The sequence below is a fragment of the Emys orbicularis genome, chromosome 3 (genome assembly GCF_028017835.1).
Source record: "Emys orbicularis isolate rEmyOrb1 chromosome 3, rEmyOrb1.hap1, whole genome shotgun sequence".
NCBI lineage: Eukaryota > Metazoa > Chordata > Testudines > Emydidae > Emys > Emys orbicularis.
Window position 1 is genome coordinate 159,430,114 of NC_088685.1, and position 17,026 is coordinate 159,447,139.

Consider the following 17,026-nt stretch of genomic DNA (forward strand, 5'->3'; position numbering starts at 1 on the left):
TGACCCCCAGATCCTTTTCCGCAGTACTCCTTCCTAGATAGTCATTTCCCATTTTATATGTATGCAACTGATTTGTTCCTTCCTAAGTGAAGTACTTTGCATTTGTCCTTATTGAATTTCATCCTATTTACTTCAGACCATTTCTCCAGTTTGTCCAGATCATTTTTAATTTTAATCCTATCCTATCCTATTATTAGCATGTTAAACAGTGGTCACAGCACAGCAGCTGCCTAAGAATAGTCAAGTGTTTTATAGGCATCAAGGCATAAGTGGATGTTAATAGACCTTTAATGGAGCTTTTGTCATGTGCTTAAGTACTTTGCTGAATCAGGTTGGACTTAAAACATACTTAAAGTAAAGCACATGCTTAAGTGTTTTGCTGAATTGAGGTCAAAACATTCTGGAAATATAGAGATATAACTAATGTTTTCAATTATTGTCACCAACTTCATTTTTGGAAAATGGAAACATCTGAAAAATAAACAAGTTAATAAATATTCAATTTGTAGATGCACACCATGCATGCACTTAAAGTGATATGGATGTGCACACAAGAAATGTTAATTCAAAATTTGAACCAAATTTCTTCAGATGTTTACTCTCTGAAAATAACATACTGGTTGAGTTGCCCATGGCCTAAACACAGCTAGTGCAATACTAATGCATAAAAAAATCATTAATAATTGTGACCGGGGTGCCAGGGGGATCATGCTGAGATTGCTCAATTAGGGCACACTGCAAAAAATGGAGCAGACAATCCCCAAAACTGGTGGGTATTCTGATACTTAAAATCACCAAACCAGCAACAAAAATGCTTCTACAATACCTTACTGGTTACCCAGAAACCAAAACACAGCTCCCTTAAAGCAGTGGTCTCCAAAGTGGGGTGTGCGCACCCCAGGGGGTGCGCAAGAGGATCCTTGGGGGTGCGCGGCAGGAGGAGCGTGGTTTTTTTTGTTGTTTTTGTTTTTTGCTTTGAGCGGCTTTTTTTTTTTTTTTTTTTTGCTTCGGCAAAAATGCTAGAGCTGGCGCGGCAGGGGGTGCGTGCTCAAAAATTTTTTACTGATAGGGGTGCGCGATCAAAAAAAGTTTGGAGACCACTGCCTTAAAGCAACACAGCTTTGGGCTCCCAGCCAGACAGCAAAGTCAAATATGATGAGGATTACTGAAAATCTTGTTCATCATGTAAAAAGTTACACCAATCCCAAAGGATCGGACCCATTACCCACCAGATTAATGAATTTCTTAGCTCTTACCCAAATACATGCTTACAGCCAATTCTTATTAACTAAACTAAAATTTATTTAAAAAGTAAAGAGTGTATTGGTTAAAAGATCATTATGCATACAGATATGAGTAGAGTTCTTCATCCAGTTTCATAATAGAGATGGTGAGCTTTAAAGTTGCAAAGAGTTCTTTCAGAATTAGTCCATAGGTTACAGTCCAATGTTCAATATCAGGGTGATCTAGAGGACTGGAGACCTCAATCTTGCGACTCAAACTTCCCCTGATGGAGCTTAAGCAGATCTGAGATGACAGGATCAGGGCTCTAGAGTTCTTTTTATAGTTGTCTAGCAGCTTCTTGACAGCGTGCTGTCCTTGGGTGAACAATAGGCAATTATCGTAGCTTTGAAGTAGACTTCCTATTTCCTAAGCATCACTGGTAATTAGCTACATGTATTAACATAAAGCAACTGCCCATCTCCCGCCATTTACAGGTAGTTTACTACACAGTTCAAAGAGAAATTAAGACAGTGATATTACTACATTCACAGTTCATCTAAATGTTAACATCTCCTTTTGATCTCTGGATTAACAGAATACCGCCCATAGATGGGAAAGGTTTGGTTATATTGTCAGTCTCTAACAATAGATATGTAAACACACAAAACCACAATCATTATCTACTAATATGTCTCTAAATGTTGAATTTCGGTCAATTAGCCTGCTAGTTGCTTAACCCTTTCTGGCTTAATGTCACAATAATAAATATAAATTTAAGACTTACATATACCGCTTTCTTCCTCTAATAAGTGTAGATTTTTGATAGATTGCATGTGCATGCAGCAGAACAAACAATAACAAAACGATGTGGTAAAAGGTAGAAATTCATAAAGAATTGAATGTTTTTTCAGATATTTGATTGTGCACATATTTTAAAAGTTTTATATGAGTACTGTAATTGGTTACTAATAGTAGGTTCTGTACTTTGACATTCTTAGAACACATTTTAACACATTTTTATGTCACATAGGTGAGAAATCCAGTTCTCCTCCTTAGCAAAACATTGCCTAAGACAGCTAAAGAGATGATCCAAAGTCTTGTGGAAGAAGCTGCAGTTATTTCTAACAAATCCAGAAGTTATGCAAATTACCAGGATCTCTTTGACAGTTCCATTGCTGACATGAGATCATTGTCATTGGAAAGGATGTCACAGAAGAATCAAGTTGGAGACTCAAGTTCTCAGAGAGTGAATAAAGAGCTCTCTGAAGTTGAAAGTGAATTATCTTTGCGAAAACTCTTGTGGGACTTACTAGAGGAATGGGGGAAGCTTTCTTTTAGGTGGAAACATACACTTTTTCAGAATGTTGATGTAGATTTAATACAAAAGGATGTTAGCAGATTTATGCAGACAATACAGATTCTAGAAAAAGGTAAAAATACTAAAATCGCTAGTTGTTTGCGACTTATAGCCCTTCATCAATGTATTGAGGGAAACAAAATATTTAGAAATTATGGGCTAGATCCTCAACTGGTGTAAATTAGAATAATTCCAGTTATTTTAATAGGTCTGCAATGATTTTCACCACTGTTTCCTTATTCTACAAAATCAAATTATGAGACGCAAAGATGTTGAATTGGTGGTGCATTCATAGTAGCTTTAAACTTAAAGAATATTCCTGGTTCTTCTCCTTTTGTGGGGGATAAAGAGGGGTTTGGACTTCTTCAAATCATAGAACGTGAGGATATTGATGTCCAAATTATTCAAAAAGCCATGACCATTTGAATAAAATAAAATTAAAAAACGATAGATATGTTTCATTATTGTATTTTAATATGTTCTTATAAATGATGCTAATGGAACAAATTAATATGATAATGGAGCACAGTTAGATGCTAAAGAAAAATAATTAGAAAAATATCTTGTGTTATATATACTTAGTAGTAATATTGTATCTGCTTACGCAAATTGAAAATAAGACTGATATATTGCAAACATTTTATATTTTCCAAGGTTTACCAGAAAATAATATTATAATAGGTCTGAAGCAGTCACTAATCGATTTTAAAGAAGGCCTATCTGTGATTGTGTCTTTAAGAAGTCCATGTCTTCAACCCAGGCATTGGGAGGCTATACGGTATATTATTGGGCAATCCATTTCTTGGGATAAAAAGTTTACCCTGGAGGATGTTCTGCAACTCAATGTAAATATATGTTGCATTATTTATACCTGACTCATGAACTGATTTTAACATTTTTGTTGTAAAATGTGGTTATAATTAGTTTATTACAGCTGTACTTATGATTAAAGTTTTACAGTTAGCTTTTAAATATATAGTCCAGTCTACGACTACTACTACTCCACTTCTGCAACTTTAATAGGGATATTGTATATTTTTCAGGAATTTATACTCCAGTTATTTAGTAAAGTATCTGTATTATCACTCATTTATCTATTGTTCAACCCTGCGTAATACAGTTTTCCACTTTAGTTGTTTCAGTACAAGAAAGAAATCGTTGATGTATCAGTAACAGCAACCAATGAAGCTACCCTTGAAATAATGCTGAATAAGATAATTAACCTTTGGAATAAAACTAATTTCCATTTGTCTCCTCACCGCTCTGAAACTTCAACTGTCATGATTATTTCATCTGCTGAAGATATAATGGCTCAGTTAGAAGAATCTCAAGTAACAATTTCAACAATTAAGGGTTCTTGCTATGTTGGGCCAATTAAGGTAAAGTTTACTTGTGACATTTGTGTATGTTTGGAGAATAAAGTTTGCGGAAAACCTGTGCAAGTGGTATACAACTGAAATAAATAGTATCCTTGATGTTTACTTTCTTTTTACTTTCAAAGCCTGGCAGTAAACCTTTACTAAAGGTATGCATTCCTGTATGCGTGTTGCTGTAATTAGTTGCAGAGCTGCTAGTCAGGAGCGTCTTCATAGAACTTCTCAGAAGTTCTGTCTCCACAAGACCATTAGCAGCATTTGCATTGCAGTTACTGTATACTATATGTGATGTGTTTGATTAACTTTCTGGCAGTTTTTCTACTCAGCAGCGATTAGTCCTGGTTAGATTTATTTTTGTTATTTAACAGCTGCTTTTTGGTATCACTACTGAATATATAGTCACTTTTCAACCCTGTCCAAGGTAGAAGAGAAGTTAGATCTTTCCACAGCATAGATCAGCAGGAAAAAGAGTGGGAGCAGAGCATTTAGCTTCTAAAGCATCCAATTCCTCCTTAGCTTTCTATCCTCACTTCCATGACTTATATGTGAATTTGTCTAATCACAATGATTTGAAAAGGAAGGCACTATATTTGTATGCCTCTAACTTTGTGTGCAACTATACTTAAACCATACAAATGATATGAGCTCTTTTCAAAGATCATTTAGTGCTCTACTTTAGTAACACTTTTCCAGCATTATTGAGCTATATTTAAATGTAAGTTTTCTGCAATGACCATTTGCTAATTATATGAGAATTGAAGAGGGGATTGAAATGAGGAAAGGTGAGCTAGGATGGGGGGAGGGCATTCCATACATGGAAAAATGTACAGATGGAAGTAGTCGGAGATGAACAAGGCATGGACTCACTGGGACAAAGAGGAATGTGGTAAAAGTTCTGGTCAGAGACATAGGCCAGAGTGGAGTTGTGCACTTGAAGATGAGAATAAGAAATTTGGTGGTCAAGGGTGAATCAGTGAAATGATTCAAAGAGTGAAGTATGGTAACATGGCTAGATTGATGTGGGAGGAAGATTGCAACTAACATATGTTTTGGATGGACTGAAGGGAGTCAATGTAGATGTCGCAGAGGCTTAAGAAGGTGGTTATAATAATCGATATGCACAATGATGAGGGCATGAATGAGTGTTGTAGCTGTCAGGCAGAGAGAAAGGGATTGATTTGTGGTGTGCTGTGACGAAAGAAACAAAAAGATTTAGACATGGCCTGAATGCATGGGGAGGAGAAAGGAGTTAAAATGACCCCAGGGTTTGAGCCTGGGTGATTGGGAGGATGGTGGTGTTAATAACACAACCAAAGAAGTGGATGGGGGGGAAATTATGACTTAGGAGGATAGATTTTAGCCTTGGTAAGCTTATGTTGTTACCAAGATCTTCAGGAGGATATGCTGGAGAAATCAGTTGGGATGTGGGACTGGAGAGAAAAGGGACATAGGTATGGAAAAGGAGACTTGTTCATTAGGATAAAGATGCTGAAGCTGTAAGAGTGGATGAGGTTACCCAGGTGTAGTGAAAGAAGAAAAAAGGACAAAGAAAAAGCCTCATATGACTTCCATAAAGAGGGGAAGAAAGGAAAGAAGAGTAACCATCAAAGAAGTCTCAAATGCTAAAATGGTGCAGTAATGGACACAGAATAGCAGACAACATAAGAATAGCGTCCTGAAGTTTTTAACTCAGTCCTGTCTTCAAGTCCATGAAAGTTTGAGTAAGGATTTTGTCCCATAGTATTTTGCAGTGTGCATGAATTATAGAGCTAAAATCTGAATTGTGTGCAGAGTGCTCATCAAATCATGCCCTTACTTTGTAAAGTAATTAATCATATGTATGAAACAAATTAAGATGAATATATGCAAATTCAGTTGACATTATGATGTTTTGTAATCTATGTTTTCACTTTTTCTGCCTTCAAATAGGTCCTCAGTAATACAGATTATTTTGGCTCCTTTTAATTATATGAATCTTGCTCTTACATCTCAAATGTGACATTTTAAATCGCATTTTTTAGTCATTTTTAAGGAGTCCAATTATTTATATAGCTGGGCATGATTTATAGTTTTGAGTCTCAGCCAGATTGCAACTGTAAATGGCTTTAATTTATAGCTCCTAGAACGGATTGATTATTATTTAAAAGATATGCAGCTGGGTATTGCAGCTGTATCAGTATATTAAAAAGAAACCAGATATAGTAACTAGGTCTTCTTAGGATCATCTTGCAAAATTCTGCTTGACCTTTGTTTAAAGCAAATATGAATATGTGTATATTTGTTAAAAAGTTTGTAGAAATAGGTTCACAGAATTTCCCTTACTGTTCTATTGGCTTCAGTGAACAGTAACTAACAGTGAGGCTAATTTATGAGCAAGGAAAGCAGGATTCAGCTCCATAGTTTATACCACTACAAATAAAGTTAAATTTTAATTCATGCCAGTGCCCTGAAATGAAAAGATTTCCAGCTGAGTGATAGCTATTTTCTTCATACTCTTATGTATTATTATTATTGAAACATAATATAAAACAAACTTATGACATATCTTAGTAAGCCTTTTTCAGCTACAAATAATTAGCTCCTAAGCAGGTTTTTTGGTCACATTATATGAAAGTGTGGAAATTTTGTATTTAGTACTATGCTATAGTCTGCTTAAAACTCCATCAAAATTTTGTTTGGGAGTCCTTAAGTAACATATCTTGCAAAAGTAAAAATTTCCACCAAATTTAGATTTTACTTTATATTATTCTATTTTTTATGGTAGAACCTTGTAGATGCATGGGATCATACGTTAAATCTCTTCTCTCGCACCCTGGAGGAATGGTTGACTTGCCAAAGGAATTGGATTTACCTGGAACCAATCTTTCATGCTCCAGAAATACAAAGGTATATATCAGGGTTCGGCCACCTTTCAGAAGTGGTGTGCCGAGTCATTTATTCACTCTAATTTAAGGTTTTGCGTGCCAGTAATACATTTTAACGTTTTTAGAAGATCTCTTTCTATAAGTCTATAATATATAACTAAACTATTGTATGTAAAGTAAATTAGGTTTTTAAAATTAAATTAAAATGCAGAGCCCCCCGGATCGGTGGCCAGGACCCGGGCAGTGTGAGTGCCACTGAAAATCAGCTTGCGTGCCGCCTTCGGCACGCGTTCCATAGGTTGCCTACCCCTGGTATATATGAATGTGTATCGCATTATCTCAAGGCAAAGTGATCTTAGCAGATCAGAGAACTGAACCTCAAGTATGTTCAAGCATTTAAGAAATAGTGACTAATTTTTAAGGGAGGTTACCATGGTGATGCATGAGACAAAAAACACAGATGAGTGGATAGCTAGACTGTGATATGATGAAGTTTGACATTCTAGGATGGGGCACAATGCTAGAGAGGTTCAGTAGTACTGACACACTAAATGTCAGAGAGCTCTATTTTATAAAATCAACCAAGATATAAATAGCTTGAAAAGAAAAGTTAAAACATTTTGCTCTTTTCTGTATTCAGAATTGTACCAATTTAAAAAAAATATGATTTTGAACTGATTCAATTAAGCTACTGCAAACCCTGTGTGCTCGTTCTTTTAATTAGCTTAATTGGATATCAAGGTATACTAAATTGAAATAAGAGTGTTCACACATGGTTTTGCAGCAGTTTAACTCAGATAGCTTTTAAAACTGAATTTTATAGACAAGGCTTAAGAGGCTAGATTACATGCCCACTTCAGTAAAACAATACTGCAGTCTATTTTTAATTACAGTAGCCTTTATCTTGTCTTTGTATGATTATTTTTTATTCTTAGCTAGCTTCCAAGTATGGGATGAGTGAAGCAATTACACCAAGAGGAAAAACTAGGTTACTTCCTGTTTACTAGAGTTTTCTGAATATTTTTTTTCACCCCAGATCCACATTCATCTTTCTCACCATAGTATCTTCTCTTATCTTGGTCAGGAATTCAGGGGATATGTTGGATGTGCATCTTATTATAGAGGTTTTGGCAGTGATTAGTGCACATTCAGGCACTGAGATACTATTGTAAGAGAGACATAAGTGCCTAAATAGATAGATTGACTGACTAACCTGTGATGAGGCATGCTACCCTGACTCTTTGTGGCTCAACATGCGATTCCAAAATGTGGGTTTGTGGAAGAAGTATAAAGGATGTAGGGAAAATAAATTGACAAAATTCAGAATTAGATATATTTGAATGCTGCATTCTATAAATTGATCTCTAATATGATCTGTGATTTAAATAGGCAGCTTCCAGCAGAAGCAAGTCTTTTCTCTCAGGTCAATAACAAATGGAAAGAGATAATGGCGTGTACAGAGGATGACCCAAATGCTCTTAGGGCAGCCACAACTGCAGGAGTCCTTGAGATGCTGCAGACCAACAATGCACATCTTGAAAAAATACAGAAGTCTCTTGAGGTAAAAACATACCAGATCTTCCTACTTCCAGCCCTGTCCCCCATCCATGCTGCGAACCAGTGCTTTTTCCTTAGTAAAACTTTGTGATAAAAAACTAAACAAATAGTATAAGAATCTGTAATTAATTGTGGGTTTGAGTGAGATATTTGGAAATGACAACCTAAAAACATATCATGTTCAAAGAACAAACATCTTGAACATATCTTTGGACATGACTCTCTACAGATACATTTTTAACCCTTCAAAATAAAAGTCTAATGAAGTCATAAATCACTTATAATCTTTGAGAGGTAACTAAGCTTCAGTTTATATAGTAGTAAAAGGTAAAATCCCTTTAAAAGACTCACTAATAAAGAAGTAAACCCAGATTTTTCTGTACACAGAAGTGCTAGATAATGAGGTTCTAATGTTTCACAGATGAGTGGTGCCAACTTCATATGTCAGACTGGGCTGTATTTTGCAATTACAGTAAGAGTTCAACCTGTTTTTTGTATGAAAAAGTTTATCTGCTTCAAATTTTCAGCACATAGGTTTTGAGTAAAGTCTGCATTTTCAGAGGATTTTCAAACAAATCCATGTATTTGTTTCTGAGTTCTAACTTCTTAAAATTGGCATTAAAAAGTTGACATTTTAAGTCTCATAATTTTCTGGGCTTCTGTAGCTTAAAAACTAAGTACAGTAGAAAATCAGAAATTGATACATAACTGGCATTTGGGTGGTTTCTCTATAGTTGCATAATTATTTTGTTAATAAAGAAAAAAAATTAGTGTTACTTGTCGTAACTGAAACCTTTTGTGCAACAGCTAGCTGGCAGAGAAAATGTCTTATGTTGGCTTCTCCCATTGTCTGATGTGTTATGCAGAAGCCCTTCTGAATGGCTCAGGAAAGGAATACAACATTGGCTCTTGTCCCCAAGTCTGCCATCCCTATTGGGGCAGAACAGAAGTTGTAGTGCATTGTCTATGTTGTATGGTGGTTGTTCTGTAGTGAGGTGTGTGATTCTTTTTGGAAGGGTGAGAGTATGTAATTTTAGGTGCCCTAACATTGTATTTCCTCACTTATGTGATCTTGTGTTATGGTTGGTCTGTACATAAAATTCCTAACTGTATTTTGTGCATCAGTGATGAGGCAAATCTGTGCCTTGGCAGTAAAACTTATACAGGTCTGCTCCTTGAGGAAGGGTTGGGTTTGACTGTCTGTATGATGGGAGAGGGTAAAGGACAGAGGATCCATCTCTGCATGGATCTCTAGCCTGTTGCAGGGACAAATAAGGTAGTCTTTCTATACATTTGTGACCAAAATTGGACACAGTGCACCAGCTGAGGCTGAACCAGCACCGACTTAGAGCGGTACTATCACCTCCCGTGATTTGCATGCTATGCCGCTTTTAATGCAACCTAAAATTGCATTTCCTCTTTTTTTTTTTTTTTTTGCAACAGCATCACGTGGCTGACTCATGTTGAGGTTGTGATCTGCCACAACTCCTAGATCTTCTTTGAGTAGTGTCCCTGTGGGTGCTCCACTTTAGGTGGTGGTGCGTCCCAGTGCTGTCAATTGGAGATTTATGGTAGCAGTGTTTGTGCGGGTTGCGCGTGCAAAGTAGGCGTCTTATGGTGCCGTTGGTGCCGCATGTAGCACTTGCGCGACCCAAGCCCTCCAGTTCCTTCTCAACTCGGCTGAAGACAGAGCAAAGGGGCAGTGTTAGCGCTTTTCCCTAAAACCGTTAAGAAATAACTTTTAGATAAATATTTAGATAAGTTGTTATAGAGAGAGTTAGAGTTAGTGTCAGGGTTAAAAAAAAAAGTCTTGTTAGTTCGTTAGACAACCTCCCCATAAGGGACGGTTACTAGTTAAATGCCGGGGTCTCCAGGCTTCAAACAATGCGGCTCCTGCCACGATGCCATGCCCGTTTCAGACAGACGCTCTTTATGCATACACTGCCTGGGTGAGGGGCATATTCCCCAGAAATGTCCCTACTGCAGCAACCTGAAAGCCAGAGCCTGACGGGACAGGGATCCCCAGCTTAAAATGATCTTGATGGGGAAGTCTCTCCAGCCTGAGGTGGACAAGCAAACAGCCTCTCTGGGCACTCCTCAAGATGGAAAAGGAGACCTATCCTCTGAAAAACCAAAAAAGAGGGCTCAAAGATCTCCACAGAGAGGTCCGCGAAAACAGAGGTGATCTCCTGCCAGGTCGGTACCCCTGATGCCATCTTACTCTCGGGTGAGCACCTATGACACTCTAGGACCTCCAGCACAGCTGAAGTCAGAGCAAAAGAAACGGAGTCGAGGCACCGACAAAAACATGCCTCCTCCACAGCACCGAGCTCACCGGTACAGGGCTCGGCACTGAGTGTCTCAGGCACCATGCCTCCACCTCCAGCACCGACAACTCAGTTGACACTGGTAGACACCACAAAATCGGCACCGACGGCACCGGCCAAACAACACCGCTGGTCGGCACTAACTCCATCAATGAAAGGGAAAGCACTCACGGCACCGACTACTGAGAAATCAGCACCGACACAGTATCTGCTGCACCAGAGAGACTTAGAAATCTCATCGGCACCACATTCACCCATACTTGGTGCCGAGGGCTCCCCCAAAGGCTCCAGAGGAGATCACAGCCCAGAAGTCATGGCACGGTTCTCCAAGGAGGAGGAGGAGCAGATGCAGGGACAATAGCTCCATGTCACTCCTCACCTAAGGCCCACCGACCGAGTGGAACCACCTGGGTCCAAGACACCAGATGAACCAACCATGGTGCGGACCCCCATGGATGTACCTTCTTATGGCTTTCCCAATGCAATGGGCACATTGGGAACCATGGAGCTCATATAGGGGTCAGCATTCTAGACCATCCATAATGCATAAATGTAAACTGCACTCTAACCCAGCATCTCCCACACCACAACTCTTGGAGACACAGAGAGGGGGAGAGGACTCAGAGATGGGCACAGACCATGACACATCTCCTGTACACAATTCACCTTCCTCCCCAGATGAGGCTATTATGCCCCCACCGCCACAAGATTGCCCTTTCCATCAACGAGACCATCTTGGATCCTGCGGAGATAGTCTGGCAGACACCTGCTTCTACTCCGCCTACTTGAAAAAAAGAGGATAGAAAATATTACATACCATTCAAGGGGGGCAGACTTTCTATTTGCGCACCCAACTCCCTAGTTGTTGAGGCAGTAAATCACCCTAGCAATGACAAAGAACACAAAAGACTCGACTTGTTCGGATGCAAAGTATATTCCTCCAGCACCCTTCAGTTTCGAGTGGCCAATTATTCAGCACTACTGGCCAGATACGACTATGACAACTATGGGAAACTTGCCCAGTTCACATATGAGCTCCCAGATAAAAAACAGACAAAATTCTAGGCCATTGTCATCGAGGCCCAGCTCATATCCAAAACAGCCCATCGGGGCATTGTACACAGCAGACATGGCAGCCAGAATGACGGCCACAGCCGTAGCAATGTGCCAAGCCTCATGGCTTCAGGTCTCGGGGATACCAAAAGAACTCCAGACAGAATTAGAGGACTTACCTTTTGACGGGGAGCAACTATTCTCTTAGAAGACGGATGAGGTGCTTCATTCAATGAAGGACTCTCGGGCCACGCTCCGCACTTTGGGGATTTACACCCCCCCTGCAAAGAGAAGGAGATACCAACCATATCAGAGACCTCAAACAGGCAATAACAACAGCGACCATACGATAACCAATGCCAGCGTCAATGATCACAACGCAGGCGAACACCTCAATCTCAGGCGCCATCTTCTCAGTCAGCACATCCAAAACTGCAATTTTGAAAAGTTGGTTGAGGGTTTGAACGACCTCCCTCACGAAGCAGCACTCACACCTGACCCATCCCCAATTTTTGGCCATCGACTCTGGCCCTTTTACCACATCTGGGCCACCATAACATAAAACAAATGGGTGTTAGAAGTTATCAAGTCGGGATACACTATCCCCTTAACCTCCTTCCCACCTACCCTACCCCACCCCCTTCCCCATCCCTCTTCAGGGCCCCTTATCAGGAGCACCGACTACAACAAGAAGTCGATAATCTTCTACAACTAGGTGCCATGGAACAAGCACTGCTACAATTCAGAGGGAAGGGGTTCTACTCCGATTACTCCCTGACCCATCATAGATCTGCGGAAGCTCAACAAGTTCGTCAGATCCTAAAAGTTCAAGATGGTCACATTGGATATGATACTCCCAGCGCTGCAACAGGGGGACTGGTTTTCAGCCCTCGACCTCCAAGATGCTTATTTCCATATCACCATTCATCCTGCTCACAGGAAGGACGAGAACGGTAGGACAAGAACACTTCCAATACAGAGTACGGCCTATCCAAGGCACCAAGAGTTTTCTCCAAAACTCTAGCGGTGGTAGCGGCACTTTTACGCAAACAGGGAATAATGATTTTCCCCTACCTGGACGATTGCCTTAGCAATGGCCCAACTCTACAAGACACAATGGATGCAGTCCAGTCCACTATCACACTATTCTGGGAGCTGGCTCTGCAAATAAACAGAAATCAACCATAAACCCAGTCCAACAACTAGACTTTATCGGGGCACACTTCGACGCCATAGAAGCCAAGTCATTGTTACCCCTTACCAGATTCACAAACTTCATGAACCTCATCTCAGAGGTACAAGTCAGTCCTCAAGTTCGGGCTCGCACTGTCCTACAATTACTAGAACACATGGCGGCCACGACGTTCATGGTCTGACATCCAAGACTACATATGCGATGTCTACAAGGTTGGCTAAGCACAGTTTACATACCAAGCAAACACAGCCTTCACAAACGGTTCACAGTTCCACCAAATGTCCTGAATTCATTACTATGGTCTGCATGTTCTACATCAACAGGCAAGGAGGCACTCGCTCACATTCTCTATGCACAGAAGCCATGAGACTTTGGAATTGGTGCATACAACACAACGTAAACATCTCAGCGTGTTACCTGCCAGTCTGTCAGAATGCGACAGCAGACACGCTCAGGAGCATGAATGGGAGATGAATGGAGAGGTTCTGAGTTCAATCTTCAAATGGTGGGGCGCTCCCACCATTGATCTGTTCGCATCCCTGACAAATCGCAAATGCGCGATGTTCTACTCAAGAGCGGGACTGGGACTACAGTCATTAGGGGACGCCTTCCTCATCAAATGGGAGGCACAACTCATGTATGCATTTCCACTGATACCAGTGATATCACATGTGATGCACAAGATACGAGCAGACTGGGCCAAAGTTATCCTTATAATCCTGACATGGCCCAGACAGGCATGGTATCCTTACCTGTAACATAAGGCGATATGCTCCCGCGAGCTCTCCCTCGCCGTCTGGATCTGCTGTCTCAACACAACGGTTGCACTCTCCACTCAAACCTGGAGATACTCCACTTACAGGCGTGGCTCCTGAATGGTTCCACCATGACAACGTAACCTGCTCAGAACAAGTTAAACACGTTATTAAATAGCAGGAAACTGACTACGAGAAATACTTGTGTCAAGGAAGTCACTTGATGAGCGATTCAGCACCACTACCATTAATCTTAGAATAACTATTGGAGCTGAAAAGCACTGGCTTAATGATGAGCTCAATCAGAGTCCATCTTGCAGCCATTTCAGCATTCCATCAAGAGATCGATGGAACTTTGATGTTCGCACGCCCAACTACAAAACGCTTCCAACATGGGACCTCAACCTGGTACTGAAATGCCTCACTAGACCACCATTCGAACCATTAGCCACCTGGTCATTACTCCACTTATCGATGAAAGTAGCCTTCCTGGTCGCCATTACCTCAGCGAGAAGGGTGAGCGAGATAGGGGTGCTCATGGCAGATCCTCCATACACAACATTCTTCAAGAACAAGGTAACGCTACGTCCACATCCTAAATTCTTACCAAAAGTAACCTCAGCATTTCACATGAACCGATCTATTCACCTACCAACATTCTACCCTAAGCCTCATGGTACTCCAACAGAAGCTGCCCTACACACTCTAGACATTAGAAGGGCGCTAGCTTTCTACCTTGAAAGAACCAAACCTTTCAGGAAATCCCCTAGAATTTTCATCTTTACTACCGAGCGCTCGAAAGGATGTGCTATATCCACTCAGAGATTATCTAAATGGATTTTCACATGCATTCAAACGTGTTACCATATCTGGAATACAGAACCACTGGAGCACATTAGAACACATTCTACTAGGTCCATTTCAACTTTAGTAGCATTCCCCAATAACGTTCCAATACTAGAGATCTGTAAGGCGGCCACTTGAGCCTCCATCCACACATTCACAAAGCACTATGCAGTCACACAGGACTCCAGGACTGATGCCATAGGGGACCTCACAGTACTTACCTCAATGACTCGAACAAACCCGCAGTCCCCCGTGCCCTCAGAGGGGCATTGCTCTACAGTCATCTAAAGTGGAGCACGCACAGGGACACTACTCAAAGAAGAAAGGAAGGTTATTCACCTTGTGCAGTAACTGGAGTTCTTCGAGAAGTGTGCCCCATGGGTGCTCCACTACCCGCCCTCCTCCCCTCTACTTCGGAGTTCGCAGTGAGGACGCTGGTAGAGAAGGAACGCAGTACACGCGGCACCAACGGTACCATGAGACGTCTACTGCGCATGCGCAACCAGTGCGGATGCTGCTACCATAAATCTCCGATAGATGGTGTTGGACGCACCGCCACCTAAAGTGGAGCACCCACAGGGACATACATCTTGAAGAACTCCAGTTACTGCATAAGGTGAGTAAGCTTTCCTTCCTTCTCAGCAGTGCTGCTGCCAAGCCAGTTTTCCCCCATTCTGTATCTGTGCATTTGGTTTTACTTCCCTAAGTGTAGCACATTACATTTGTCTTTGTTGAATTTCATTTTGTTGTCTATAGCCCAGTTCTCTCATTTATCAAGATCGCTCTGAATTTTAGCTTTATCCTCCGAAGTATTGGCACCCTCCACCCCGCTTTGTGTCATCTGCAAACTTGATCAGTATGCTTTCTATACCTACATCCAGGTAATTAATAAAGATGTTAAACAACACCAGACCCAGAACGGATCCTTGTGGAACCCCACTTGAGACCTCCCTCCAATCTGATATAATTTATTTAATAGTTACTCTTTGCAGTTGTGTAACCAACTATGTATCCACTTAATGGTAGTTTTGCCGAGCCCACATTTCTCCAGCTTACTTATCAGAATGTCACGTGGGATTGTGTCAAAAGCCTTGCTGAATTCCAGGTATATTATGACCACCGCATTCCCTCTATCCACCAAGTCAGTTACCTTGTCAAAGAAGGAAATCAAGCTGGTTTGACATGATTTGTTCTTGGTAAATCCATACTGGCTGCTAGTGATTACCGCATCGTCCTCCAGGTATTCACAAATTGAAGGTTTTATACATAGCTCTAGTAGCTTCCGAGGTATCAAAGTCAGGCTGGCTGGTCTATAGTTTCCCGGTTCTTCCTTCTTCCCCTTTTTTAAATATGGGCAGTATGTTAGCCCTTCTCCAGTGTTCCAGGACCTCTCCTGTCATCCATGACTTTGTAAATATATTGCCAATGGCTCTGAGATTTCTTCATCTAATTCCTTCAGTACCCTTGGGTGAATAGCAACCAGCCCCACTGATTAGAATTCATTCAATTTGGTCAGAAGATCTCTGATGTGTTCTTTACTTATCCCATTCTGTATCCCTTCCCCTATATTGACTACGGTGACTTCGCTAGTCATCCATTCACATGTTATTTTTTGAGAGAAGACAAGCAAAGTAGGCGTTGAGCTGCCTTGCCTTCCTATCATACTAGTCATCATTAGTATAAATTCTTGTCAAACAGTTAGTGTAATTTAACATTTGATTGATAGGATTTATGTACAGCAACTTGACTGCAATAATTTCCTCTAAAAGAGGCTGCCAGCAAAGCAACTCTGTTGCATGCAACTAATATAGGATATGGCAGCAAGTGGCTCATTGAAGTGAGCATTTAGGCATGTATTGCACTGACATTACATTGTTTACATCAGCTGCCTATCGAGCAATCAGTGGGCTAGAATATATTTGCAGTGGTGGACTGAAGATGTTTTTTTATTTTTATATTATATTATATTATATTATATTATATTATATTATATTATATTATATTTTTAGAGAGAGAGAGAAGAGTGTTATCCTGTGGAGTTTTAAAATTGTCTTTGTGCCCTGAGGGCTTCAACAAGAGTAAACCTGATAAACAGAGTGATTATTTTATAAATCTGCATAGTGCACTACAAAATACGTAAGATCACACATCATTGCCACAAAGAGTTTCTAGTTTAACACAGACAAAAGCAAACCACAGGACAAGAATTCAGTCACTGGAAGAAGCGGGGACAGTATTGGATTGATTAGATTAATGCAAAAAGTGGACTTTCGGGAGAGGTTTGAAGGTAAGGGAGGTGAGGAAGGGTACTTAGCTGATTTGAAAGGAGGCTGATCCAACTATAGTGGATAGCATAAAAAAGGGCAGAAAACCAACCATCGGAAAAGGTAATGAATAAAGAGAGAGGAGTAGGTGTGAAGGAAAAGGATGAAGTTAAGAAGGGTGTACGTGGCTGGAATGCAGGGCCGTGAA

The 17,026-nt window shown here is 40.5% G+C and overlaps 1 protein-coding gene across 1 annotated transcript in view; it reads left to right on the forward strand.

The window, feature by feature from the left end:
• The window catches only part of DNAH14 (dynein axonemal heavy chain 14), a 451,367-nt gene that overhangs the window by 108,179 nt on the left and 326,162 nt on the right, over positions 1 to 17,026 (forward strand). The window contains 6 exon segments of the mRNA XM_065401478.1: positions 2,255 to 2,430; positions 2,461 to 2,654; positions 3,236 to 3,426; positions 3,715 to 3,960; positions 6,722 to 6,843; positions 8,211 to 8,382. Coding sequence (XP_065257550.1) covers positions 2,255 to 2,430; positions 2,461 to 2,654; positions 3,236 to 3,426; positions 3,715 to 3,960; positions 6,722 to 6,843; positions 8,211 to 8,382 — 1,101 coding nt within the window.